Below are 12627 nucleotides of genomic sequence, written 5' to 3'. Positions count from 1 at the left end.
CATCCTTCTCAACAATTGCTCTGTCAGCTCTTCCTTCTCTTTCTCCTTTCTCACTTATGTTGTCTCTTTTTTCAGTCTTGTTCTCTGTATGTGCTCCCAGCTTTATCCCAGCCATCCAGTGTAGCTCCTCTGCAACTTGGAATTTCCACAACTGCTCCTCATTCTCAGTACACTGGGGAGCTCAGCCTCTGGATGCAGCTCTCCTGGAGGCTGCAGTGCCCCCAGCCCTGGTCTCAGCTCTCCCCCAGCAGCTGGACATCTCCCGCACTGTGGCTGCAGAAGCTTGCAGCTGTTTAGGTGCCAGAGAAGACAGCTTTGGCAAAAGTGCAAGAGATAGTTCAGAAGGTCACTGAACCATAGAATGGCTTGGGTGGGAAGGGAACTTAAAGCTCACCTCATTCCAATCCCAGGCTGCTCCAAGCCCTGTCCCACCTGACCTTGGACACTTGCAGGGATGAGGCAGCCACAGCTTCTCTGGGCAGCCTGTGCCAGGGCACTGAAGCTGCACTGAGGGCTTGGATGTGCATCTCTCACATTTTCCTTCTTCAAGAGAAGGTGAACGTTTCTCTTTCCTAATCACATTGCACACACAGAGCTGGGAGCTGGCAGTCCCCAGGAGTGAGCAGGCAGTGGATGGGAGCAGGATTCAGGGATGAGTCCTGGTCAGAGGCAAGGCTCCCTTCAGCTGGGGCAGGGCCAGAAAAGAGGGGGAGAGATGGGAGAACTGCTGACCTTGGCTGGGAACTGCTCTGAAGGTTAATCTGTACAAGACACAGGCCACTGCCTGTCTGTGGGGACACTTGCACATGCTCCTTTGGAAGGATGCAGCACCACTCCTCTGTTGGCAGGAGAAACACCCCTGCCTTGGTACAGGTGCAGGCTGGACTGGGAAGCAGGGTTTGGGAGAGATCAGCCATGCAGCTGCTGCTGCACTGCAGAGCTGGGCTGGAGCAGCAGCGTGAGCACTGAGGTGAGCAGGGCATGGCATTGCTGCATTTTGTGTGTTAAATATCCCTGATAGGTTAAACCAGCATTCTCTTGGCATTGACAGGTTAATCTTCAGTCATCCTGACCAGGCATGACTAAATCCCACACAATATGTGCACGGGTTAATGTTAATTTTAAGCCTAAATCCAGCAAAGTTTCTATAGCACATTGTGAGTCCTTTTTAAAAAACATCAGAGAAAGCACTGTAGAGTGTTTAAAATCATCCCAAAGGAGCTAAAAATGAACTTTAAGGGATGCATCACCTCCTTCTGTAGGTGGTTGATGCTTCATTGACTTTTGTAGAGGTTCTTAAAAGTCAGTTTGTTTAAAAAGTTAACTTGTACTGAAGCCCAAAACTAATATTGATTTAAAAGTGACTTACCCATTATGTGCATTTACTCACACTGAAAGGATTAAATAGCTGGTTCTTTGTTTTGAAGCCAAAGTGGTTTCTTCTGTGTGAGTCCTAGGGAATTAATACTTTTGGGAAAAGATAGATATAGCTGCTTTGTATGTGCAGGTGTTGTTCTGAGCTGATGCCAAATCTCAGGAAAGGCAGTGGGATATCACTGCCTTGCCCTGGCTGTGGGTTTGGTGTTGTCAGCTTCAATATTGCTCTAAATTGTGTTGCCCATGCATCAGACAAAACAGAACTGATAGCTTTTCCCACCTCTGATTTGGCTGGGAAATGCTGACAGTAAATATTTTGTTCTAGGCAGTAGAATTAAGAAGATGGACTCAGGGGATGCACAGGAAACAAGTATTGCAGTAATGAGGACTCATTTTTAAAGTGTTGCATTATTATACTGACATTGGTATGAGTCCTTTTTAACAGACTTACATATTCCAGGGGGGGCTGAGGAGGGGACAACATTAATCTGAATGTTTGTACCTTGGGAATCCAGTGCATTAAACTGTCAAAGCTCTTTCTTTCCCAAAACACAGACCTTTTCTGGCCTGTTCTGCTGGTTAGCTGGTGAATCCTGGTGATTAAGTTAATCTGTCGCTGTCCTCACGGATGCTGCAGTAGCTTAAAGTCAACGAGTTTATTAGGGAAATGGTACTTGTCTGTTCTGTTGTGGCTGCATTTAATTTAAAAGCTGATGTTCATATTATTTGCCTTCATAACTCCTGCCAATTATTGTTAATATTGCCAACATCCAGATCAAGGACCTACTTACTGCAAAATATTTACACTCACAAAAGCCGTTTGAAAGCCAGTATTTGAATTCTGCAAAGCTACGTTATGGCTTTTTTTCTTCAATCTCAAGCACTAATCTGTTGGCACTTTTTGGGGTTTATAGAACTTATTCATAATACTTTGATAGCTGCTGTGCATTTGTTTTTTAATCTGCATGCAGAAAGGCAGTATTTAGAGCTGTCGTCATCCCAGAGATCAAGTCCAAGGTGTATCTTTGCTTTTTCCACCCCAAATGCCACTGGATGATGCCTGCATCTTTTTTTTCTCCAACATTTCAGTAGTCTTGAGTGAAACAAGTTATCCACCAGCTTCCAGGAGAGCTGTGCATGGATTCAGGACCTGTCCCTAGGGGACTGGCTAATGCCTCTAAACAAATCGAATTGCTATTTGCTTTACAGCCCAGCTGCACTCAGAACTGCAGGACCCGGGGGGAAAAAATCCATAGGTCCTGTTTGGCTTTTCAAATCATCAAAGACAGCAAATAGCCATTTTGTATCTTCTCTTTCTGCAGGAATATGTGGGGTGTTTTGCCTCACAAGGCGGTGCAGGTTGCTTTGTGCTTTTGTTGTTGACTTGATTGCACTGTGCCAACAATTAGTGCTGGTTACCTTGGAAACTGCTCTGAATCCCACTGAGGATTTTGACAGGCACATCTTGACTGAAATTGCTTTGTTTTCACAATTCTGCAAGTATACATGTAGCTAATCCTTTTGTTGTGCTCTGCCTGTGTTCTTTCCTTAAAATGTAGCAAAATTAATGAAACATATTATTTTATCCTTTCCATCTCATTGCAGCTTTCTTTAATCCTTCTTCTGCCTCAGTGCTCCAGGAACATTAATTACCCTTTACTTTAACTGAGCTCGCTGCTTTCTCTTAGTAGGTGTTTGATTGGTGACCCTATGAATGTGTGTGAAGTTTTGACACAATTTGCAATCTCCTTCTTTCTGTTCCTCCTTCCTGTCATCCCTTTTCCTTGGTTTTCTCCTGGAGCAGAAGGCTCTAGAATGCTTAGGAGATAAATGAAAACAAATAAGAGCAGGGATTCTGCACACTTCTTATCAGGCAGTTGGTTATTTGTGTCTTCTACTGAGCTGCAATCCTTTATTTGGAGAATTGGTTTGAAAGTGATCACATTACCTCTTCCTAGAACAGGAATCATTCCCTCTGCTTTCTAAAAGAACAGTTTTATTACCTCAAGAAGGATTCTTTCAGTCTGGTGCATAATGCATCTGTTCAAAATATTCAGCCCGGAAATGAGAAGACCATGCAGTTGAAGCATGGTAAACTTTGTTTACGCCTGAAACAAGTTATGCTTTACAGAGCCCAGGTGACATCTTCTGTGGCCACAGGACACTCAAGGTCTTGCTGCCACCCTGGTGGCATTGGGTAGAGCTGTTGCCAGAAAGAAGAAGGCAGGATGCTGCTCTAGTCTGGGAAGACTGTCCTGATGAAGTTGTGGAGATATGATATGCATTTCATATTAGGAGGCACTGTCCCTGTTGCTGTGAAATGGGCTCTCAAGGTGGGAAGGAGCCATAGATAAGTGATCTTGCTGAATGGCAGTCATGAAATACAGGTGACTGCAGGCAGGAAAGGAGAAGAGCTGAGGAGAAACACTCTGATCTGACTGGAGATCTCTGGCCTGAGAAATCTCTGACGCTGTTACATGAGGTACCAGCTCCCAGTTCACTGCCAGCAGGATCCAGCAGGATCCTTGCATCAGTGCCAGTCACACACCTGTGAGGCAGGGAGAGGCTGTGAGCCCTGCCCATCCTGTCAAAACCAGTCCTCAGAGTAATCATTGCACAGAGGGACAGGGGAGAGAAGATAAAAGGCGTTGCTGGATGAAACAAAACAGCTGAACAGTTTCACCTAAGAAGTGGTGCTCATAGCAAACTCAGCTTCTCCATGAGCTGAGTCTGAGGTTGTGGTAGGCTGAAAGAGAAAAAAGTGCTAGAGGCTGAAGGACAACCATTAAAAGGGCATGTAAAGAACAGACATCACAGATGTCTCACAGATCTGATGTTTGCTCTTGCCTTTATAGTTGCAGATTTTAAAAAACCCTATTTTTTAAAACTGTTTTGTGGAAATGTTTATGTCAGGGCCTTGAAGTCAGACACCTATTTTGAAAGACTCCTGCCACTGTCTGTATATCTGTCTCTGGGGCTGGTAAACATGTCTGTTATAAAAGTTAATGGAATGGAAAGCTGTCATGGAAAATAGAAGTGTTGTAGGTAATGTGCCAGTGGAGACATCTGCAGTCCAATGACAAATGCAGCAGGATCAATGAGGAACCAAGGAGAGCTTTGAAATTACATCTTGGCCTGGTACAGGATCCGATCCCAGATACTGCATTGTGCTGTAGCCAGTCTTTGGCATGTAACCTCATTTACCAGCCCTGAGTCTCTGTCTTGGAAGGGGGCTCAGCTGTCAGGAGGGAGTGCAGGAATGATGAATTTCAGGTTGGAATTACACCTGCTTCAGTGTAATTCTCAGTGCTAGGGTGGCTGGGCTGGGGATTGGGCAGCTCCTGTGCCTGTGGGTGTACTTGTGAGGAGGCCAGCAGCCTTCTAAACACAGCCTAGAGGGAAGGCTGTGCCTCCCCATCACAGCTGGTTCAGCATCCTCTGTGCATCTCAGTACTCTGGAAAGGGTTTGTGTCCCCAAGTCATCCCTGGGACACAGAGATTCCTGATCTTCTGATTTGGTGTGCTGGGTTTGGGAGGAGAATTGGGCTGACTTCTAAAACCAGGAACACAGAGTGCTTAATTCCTTTGAGTTTTAACTTTGGTTTAAATTAGCATAGTGCCCCAGACGGGGCTCTGCCCTCTGTTCCTGCCACAGAAGAGCCATGGCACTGGCAGCAGCTGGGCAGAGCTGACCTGGCAGCCCTGCTGGAGTGGGGTCTGAAGTGACCTTTGAGGGAGCAGCAGAACTGGTATGTCAGCCCTGGCCTCTCAGCTCAGCCTGCTCCCTGTCAGGGCTTTGGAGAGCTCCTGCTGAGGGTTTTCACTGTGTTTTCTCCCTGTTATGGACATGCCATTCATGGGCTGCCTATACCTTAGGGTTCTGTGTACCCTAAAATAAAACTGTGAAGTTCTGTCTGTGTCCTGTACCATGAACAGCTGACATCTTGGTAAAAGGAGCAGCATTTTACTCTCTACAAAAGGCAAAGAAAAGGCATGTTGCTGTTCTTTGTTCTGCTGGAGTCTAAGGTAAAGCCATGCTCCTTGTTGCTTTTAAGAAATAAATCTATTTGTTGTAGCTTGTTTTGTATGTTAATGCTGTTTCTGTGGCATGAAGTAGAGTCAGAGAGAGTCTGCCTGTTTAAAGAGAGGGAAAATAAATGTCTACAAGCAAAACCATGTCTAGTGAATAGATAGCCCAGCATCCACAGCATTCAAGCTGCCTAATTTTCCCTTTTTTTTGGTCTTGTTTTGTTTTTTTTTTGTTTGTTTGCTCTTTATCATTAGGCTGCCTTGAACTTTAACTGAACCATAAGAAAACTATGAAAAGTCTCAATAGCAGCTCTGTGAGGATTTGACTTACCCACTGGATCTTCTATTTATAGTGTCCATTAGTACACAGAAGTCTGTCCTTTTGCAGCAGTCATGTATGGCAAAAGCACTGTTCTGATGAACTGCCCATGCCCCCTGTGTCACCCAAAATATCCATCAGCAGTGTTCAGAAGTAAGCCTTTCTTGATTAAAGAACACTGCCAAACAAAACAAACTGAACAAAACATACAATTCCAGAGGCCATTTTTATTTACTTATTTTGCATCGCCTGGAATAGAAATTTCTATTTAACAGGAGACAACCTTTCACCCTCCCTCCTAGCTCCCTGTGGAGCATTATCTTTGTCCCAAGCAAATTAAATCAGGAAGAGAGCTGAGAGGGTGAGAACTGCTTTCTGAGCTTGTAGAGCCCATTTGTGGTAGAGAGCCAGGCTGGATGGGAACAAGTATAAATTCTATTAAAAAGGAGGCAGTTTTTAATGATTTATATTTACCCTGCAGAGAGGAGGGTTGCTTGATTCATGGAAAGCAGTTGACCAAGGGGATTTCCTTTGAATATGTTCCAGGGTACTAAACCTGAAAGAGGTTTGCGTATTCTATACCAGAAATTAATTGGAGCCTTTTGTTAAAATCTTCACATGAACATAAGCTTCAAAAATGGATTCTTTTAACAATCTTCCTCATTGAGTCTTGATTTGTTCATCTGAGCCGATAGTATAGTCTTGATGATGTTGCTTTGGTCTGTGGTATGGTGATAGTAGCTTGATGGACGTTCTGACAGGAGGGCCATGTGTCACATCCTTCAGGTGCCAGGAATTTTTGTGGAGTCTTCTGTAGCTATGGCACTCAGTGAAGCTCTGTGCTGTCCTCCTCACTAGAGCTGTGAGGGCTATGCTCTTTCCTGCTCTGAAAGAGCAGAATGTGAACAGGGATACACCAGCTGTCCAAGTTTGCTTTGTGGAAGAGCAGTTTGTCTCTCCCCAGCCCATGGGAGGTGCTGCAGCACACTGTGGTGTGGGGAGGGCCCCAGGAGCAGGATGGGCCTCGCTGCAGATTCCTTCTCCAGGTTTTCCCAGCTCGTGCTTTGCAGGCTGCCTGTGCCTCACAACACAGGGAGCTGTCAGGACCTGTAAGGATTCCACATTTGCGTCCAGTCCACTGGTCTGCAGCAGCAGCAGCACCATGTGAGAGTCTGGGAGGTCTGGGAAGCGTCTGCTTTGTGTTTCTCACGCGAGGATGGAACCAAGAGGTGGCAAGAAGCACCCCCAGCATCCAGCAGGTGTGGAAGCAGCCCAAAATGAGGTGCAAAGCCCCAAAATGAGGTGCAGGCCCCTGAAAGGCAGCTGGGAAGATTGCTGGGCTTTAAATCAATATCCCTGCTCTTTGATCTATAGGACTGGCCACATGCATGACTTGATGGGTGGAGTTATGGTGCTCCATTTGATCTGCTTAACCACAGAGGGGACTTTCATCTCATACTAGGGATGTGTTGTCAGAACTAGAGCTGCTATTCATATTCTCCTCCTACAGGCACCTTTATCATACGTAGCCTCATCTCAAAAACAGTTGATTTATTTCTTCCAATGTGGAAGGCTGCCAGAACTTCTCATCCCTGACAGTAGGAAAGCAGCATCTTTAGATTTCTAATCTGTATTTATCCTCAAGTTTATATCCATGTATTTCAAATGTTTTTGCAAATTCATGTTTTTCAAATCAGCTCGTTTTTGTCATTGCTTGGTAGTTGTTCTGGTGTATTCCTCCATCTAATTTTGCTGTTGGCAGCAGCCAATGGAACTGTTGCAGTTAGTGCCCTCCAGATGACCAGCCAGGAGTGCAGTGAATTGTAAGGTATAGACAATTAGGAATGTTCTTTGCCAGTGGGTGGGGTTTTTAATATCTCGTTAAATCGTTTGTGTAAAAGTAAGATTAACATAGCACTTTGGTTTTAGACAAAGATGGCTGTGGTAATTCACATCTGTGTTTTTTGGGAAAATCAATTGGCTTTTCTAAAGGACAAATGAAGAGGAATAGCTTCACATTAAAAATACAAGGGAATTCTGTAAGAGTGACTGTGAAAATAAATCATTATTAATCTAATGGACAGTCCCTTGTCAGAGTGGTTGCTGTAAAGTTACATGTAGGGCATTGATTTAAACATACTTGCCCTTCCCAGCCAGTTCTTGCCTGAAGGATGTGGTCATGAGTGAGCAGAGCTTTTATTCCTGCCCTCAGGATGGTGACTAATGGGGGCTCTGGCAGGAGCAGGGTGTATTGACTTCTGCCATTACAAACCTCTGTCTCCACACAAGGGCTGGAGAAGCAGTGAAGTGTTGCTCTGTTCCCAGGTGTGCCCAGCTGTGCAGCTGGTGGGTTCTGACTGTGCAGCTTGTGGCCTTCCCTGGGGGTCAGCTCCATCTGTGTTGGGAACAGCTGTCAGACAGCACTTGGATATAGCTGGAGAGGGAAGGCCTTTATTTCCACTGAGTTTGGCTGAGAGACGGAAATACATTGATTAATGACTGAGGGAGAGCAGACTCAAATACAGATAAGAACCACAAACCCTTTGCTCTCTGAATGCTGCTGGACCAGCCCTTAACATCTTGATTTGTTACCTCAAAGGCACCTGAACTTCCAGAGGGGAGGAAACTTCTCTGGTTGCTTCCATATGCAGCTGTGTGCCTGATGAGGTCTCACTGCACCTTTGAGTGGGTCTGGAGTCAAGCTGAGACAGTTTCTCGGTTTGGAAGAATTCACTCCTTAAGTGGTCCTACTTCTACATTCTGCTCACCAGACCAGGCAGTTCTCAGCCCTTCCAGGTGTGCTACAGCCTGTGGGCAGTGGGGAAGAGCAGAGTGTGGGTTCTGTGGCACCCAGCTCTGTCAAGCATGCAGTGCCTGAGTCAGCTCCATGCACAGAGCAGCTTGGGGGACAGCAGCAAGGAGCCCATTCCACCAAAAAAATGTCATCTCTGCCATCCCTCTGCATGGTACTCACACCTACTGTTTAAATAAAGCTTTGTGTGGCAGCCTTCAAAGGGGTGAGGAAGGTGAAGTATTGATTTTAACCATGCAGGAATGTTATTTGGCCCTTCAAACCCCTCACCAGCAGAGATGGCTGTCTGGGAAGTGCCTTTAATGCATACTGTGTGCTGCTGAGGAGGAATTAGAGTCCAAAGGGCATGTTGGAATGCAGCTAGCTTTGTATATTAAATGTCAAAAAACACATTACTCAGCTGCCCATTCTACCCATTTGCAAAACAATACCTACAGACATTTTTCTAGACATTTAATAAATGATTGTCTTAAAATATTGCAATTGCTGCACATTGTCCCTAATAGAAAGAACATTTAAAAATGATGCTTCATGCATCCTGATTAGAGCAAGCTCCTGATTTTTATAAATACTTGGCATTTTCCACTGAAACCTTTGGAATATCTGGTTCTTCTCTTTTATTTTTAATGATTTCCTTGTATTTCAGGAAAAAAGATTACCTTTTAAAAATGGATTAAATCAGCCTCTGGTTTTTATTGTTTAAGCTAATCTTTCTGATTTCAGAACACCATTCTGATTAGCATGCTTCTCTTTCTGTTTTTCTGACTTTGCTGCTGCCACAGAAGAAGTGTCTGCGAGGATAGTACAAGTAGTAACAGCTGAAGCTGTAGCAGTCCTGAAAGGTGAACAGGAAAAAGAAGCCCAGCACAAAGATCAGCCTGGATCACTACCTTTAGGTAAAATGAGACAAAGAATGTTCCAGGTATCCTTGTGTCTGCAAATGTCTGTATGTGTATTAAAAAAAATGCAGTTCCAGCTGTGTATTCACATTGCTTATGGTTGTGGTTGTAAACCATAGCCACCAGTGGATAAATGCTGGAACCACAGGATTATAGCAGGATCCTTGTTCTTCATGGCCCTGTGACTTCATTCCCTGTTTGCTCTAACAGCACTTCTCCACCTTGGTTTTGACTCATGGTTGAGTAGCCATGGGTGTGTTTGGTGGTAGGGTTTGTCATCGTGTTGGTTGGGATTGTTTGTGTTCAGCCATGTGAAGGATTAACATCTGAAGAGGCAAAGATGGAGTGACAAATAAAAAGAAAGTGAGGCTTTGCTGGTTGGGTGGCAGCTGCTCAAATGGATGGAGGGGGCAGCACCTCCGCAGGAAGCAGAAAGGAATGAATGGGGCACACCAGGTTGAGAGCACCAGGCAGAGTGAGGGCAGATTGTGGAAGAAGGAGTCATGTGGCAAAAGCAAATTCCAGCAATCTGTACTGGAAGGGGTAAGAATGCCACTGGTCCATGCTGTGTCTCCAACCTCCTCTTGCCTCCTCTGTTTAATATGTCTGAAATATACATGTCTGTGTATCTATCTTACCTATCTATAAAAGAAGGTAGGTATCAAGCCATTTGTACCTAAAGTGCTTGCTCCTTGCCAGAAAACTTTTGCAGTAACTCAAAACATGTCCACGAAGGCCAGAGAAAGGACATTCTTCATCCTGAGGTAAGGAAGTCATGCAAGCCTGTCCTGGGATAGATTCTGCTGAGTGCATGTTCATTGTGATGAAATCAAAACAATGCCCTGCAGTGTTTTCCCCACAGGTAATCTGCTTGTTTTGGTGCAGTGCTTGGCCTTGCCTAGGAATGAATTAAAGTCACTGAGTAGTTTAGAATATTTGTTGGAAATTTGGTTCCCACGGTTTTTTGCTTCATTGAACTGACTTAGAACTGCAGCAGGGAGATGTGTTGCTTGGTAATTCCCTTCTTTGCAGAGACTCAGTTTTACATGGAAGACCTCAATTCTCCAAATCACTTCACTCAGGCCTGGGAGAGGCAAAATGGATATTCAGTTCCATCTAGTCATATAAGTAATTTAAAAGACATTGTGAGAAGGATGTCCTCAGTTAACCAATTCTTGGTGTTACAGTTCTGTGGTCAGATACATTGTGATGAGTTTATACAAACTCTGTCCCTGGACAGCACATCTTAAGGACAAGTCACATATGGTCTTCTCCAAATCACACTGAAATCAATAGGAGGAAGCCTGGAAAATTCTGTTGGGGCTTTTGAAAAATTCTGCCTGTGCTTGGAAAGAAGCCCTGAACAGTAAACTGAGATCTGCCTGTTGAAAGGTGCTGTTGACAAGACAGAGCTGTTAAAACAGATTTGTTTGGTTTTTTTTTTTTTTTTTTTAAACATTGGTTAAGCCCCAGGAGTGGATCTGTTTTTAAAGAAAAAAATTCACTAAGTTATTGGTATGAGATCAAATGCAAAGGTCATGCTGAGTTCATTTAAGAAACTTGTTTAGAATTTCAACATACTTGAATTGAAGTAATTGAAAAAAAAAGTTATTTTCAGCATCTGTTCTCGTGACTGGGAATGAATGTAAATCCCAGTCCAAGTGCATCTAAGTTTTCCCTGTGCCTTGCTCAGCTGAATCACTGTTATGTCACAGCTGATATAAGTTCCTTGTGCTGATATCTTTTGCATTTAGACAAGCAATATTTGCATGTGTTCTGTGATTAACCTTGAACGCAGCAGAAGAAAAAAAAGCGTGCAGAATGGAGTCTTTTCACATACTCAAGGTGGATTAAAGAGATTGGGTGCCAGTTTCTGATAGTTGGTGTAAATTTATAATAACTCTGTGCTCATAAGCTTTTTTATTGTTGCCTTGGGTGACTGAACACTTTTTCAGAGGCAATTTAAAAGAGTATCTCATATTTGATTTTTATATTGTGCTCTATAACCAGAATTTTGTACATAATTCATCCCATTAGAAAACAACAAGAGAAGAATAAATCCTTTTATTTTACAAAGTCTATGTATTCTGCAAGGATCTGTCTAAAAATCTGGCAAGCATGAGTCCCCATCGGATAATTCCTCAGCTGGGCAGAACAGGCTGACTGCAGCTTACATCATGTATTGGTCTTCCTGGAATTAATGACTCTATCTCATTTTCCCTGTTTGATTTCTAGCAGTTGAAGAGTCAGCCAACCTGCCTCCTTCCCCACCTCCATCACCAGCTTCTGAGCAGACTGGAGTTCTGGAGGAAGGTAAGGGTCTCCTGGACATTGCAGAGCTGTCAGCAGAGGGAGGAGACATGAATCTAAAGGATGGGGAAATCAGAAAATGGAGATACTTTCTGCAGTGGAGATACTTCTCATGTGGAAAAATAAGGCATTCTCAGCAGTAACTCCCCACGTGCAAACCAGCTGCAGTGCATGGATGAGGTAGATGCATGCACAGAGGTAGCTGAGGGATATGCTAAGTACATCCATGCTAAAGAAAAAGAGAAGTGTTGCTCACTTTTTTGCCTGTTGTATGCAATATGAGCCACTGCTGTCCCAGTGTGGTCACCAAAAGTATGATTAAGTATAGGTCATTGTTTGTTTCTTGAGATGTGTTTGGCTGCATTTCTAATATTACCATTGCCTTTTGGTTTGGAATCTTAAATGCATGAAAGCAAGGAGATTCAGAGCTGGATCATTTCTTTGGCCTTTGATGTGTAATTCATGCTCCAGTGCCTGCATGTATTGGAAGTTGTGCCCACCAAGTGCAGCAATCACATTCTAGTCTTACCAAGCAAGTTTCTATTCTGTTCTGCACGAGTGTTCAGTTTCAGTAGCCCATGATCACTGCATTTTCCTCCTGCTGAAACCTCCTCCAGCAAAGAGCTGAAGTGTTGCCTTGATGCTGAGCAGAGGCCTGAATCCCTGGAAGCTGCCGCAGTGTAGGCGTGTGCGTGAGTGCTTTGTTCAGCAGAAGACAACTGCTGCATCAGGGCCAGCAAGCACAGGGAGACAGCAGGGTGTTCAAACTGAGCTGTATCCTGGGGATAAGGAGGATTTGGGTTCAGAATCTCCAGGGGACTGTCAGTTGAACTCATGTCAGTCACATTTTTATGTCTCCACTGACTTCCTTCTCGGATTTT

At 44.2% G+C, this 12627-nt stretch overlaps 1 protein-coding gene across 29 annotated transcripts in view; it reads left to right on the top strand.

The window, feature by feature from the left end:
• MAP2 (microtubule associated protein 2) overlaps positions 1-12627 on the top strand; it is a 217984-nt gene that overhangs the window by 159177 nt on the left and 46180 nt on the right. For 19 of the 29 annotated variants that reach the window (XM_059476092.1, XM_059476091.1, XM_059476090.1 and 16 more), the window contains 2 exons: positions 9320-9433; positions 11672-11749. In XM_059476092.1, the coding sequence (XP_059332075.1) occupies positions 9320-9433; positions 11672-11749 (192 nt within the window). The remainder of the gene's footprint in view (positions 1-9319; positions 9434-11671; positions 11750-12627) is intronic. The other 10 variants (XM_059476094.1, XM_059476093.1, XM_059476097.1 and 7 more) reach the window with 2 other exon arrangements.

The sequence above is a fragment of the Ammospiza nelsoni genome, chromosome 7 (assembly GCF_027579445.1).
Source record: "Ammospiza nelsoni isolate bAmmNel1 chromosome 7, bAmmNel1.pri, whole genome shotgun sequence".
Classification (NCBI taxonomy): domain Eukaryota; kingdom Metazoa; phylum Chordata; class Aves; order Passeriformes; family Passerellidae; genus Ammospiza; species Ammospiza nelsoni.
Note: the sequence above shows the minus strand (reverse complement) of the source record. Positions and strands in the feature narration are given on the sequence as shown.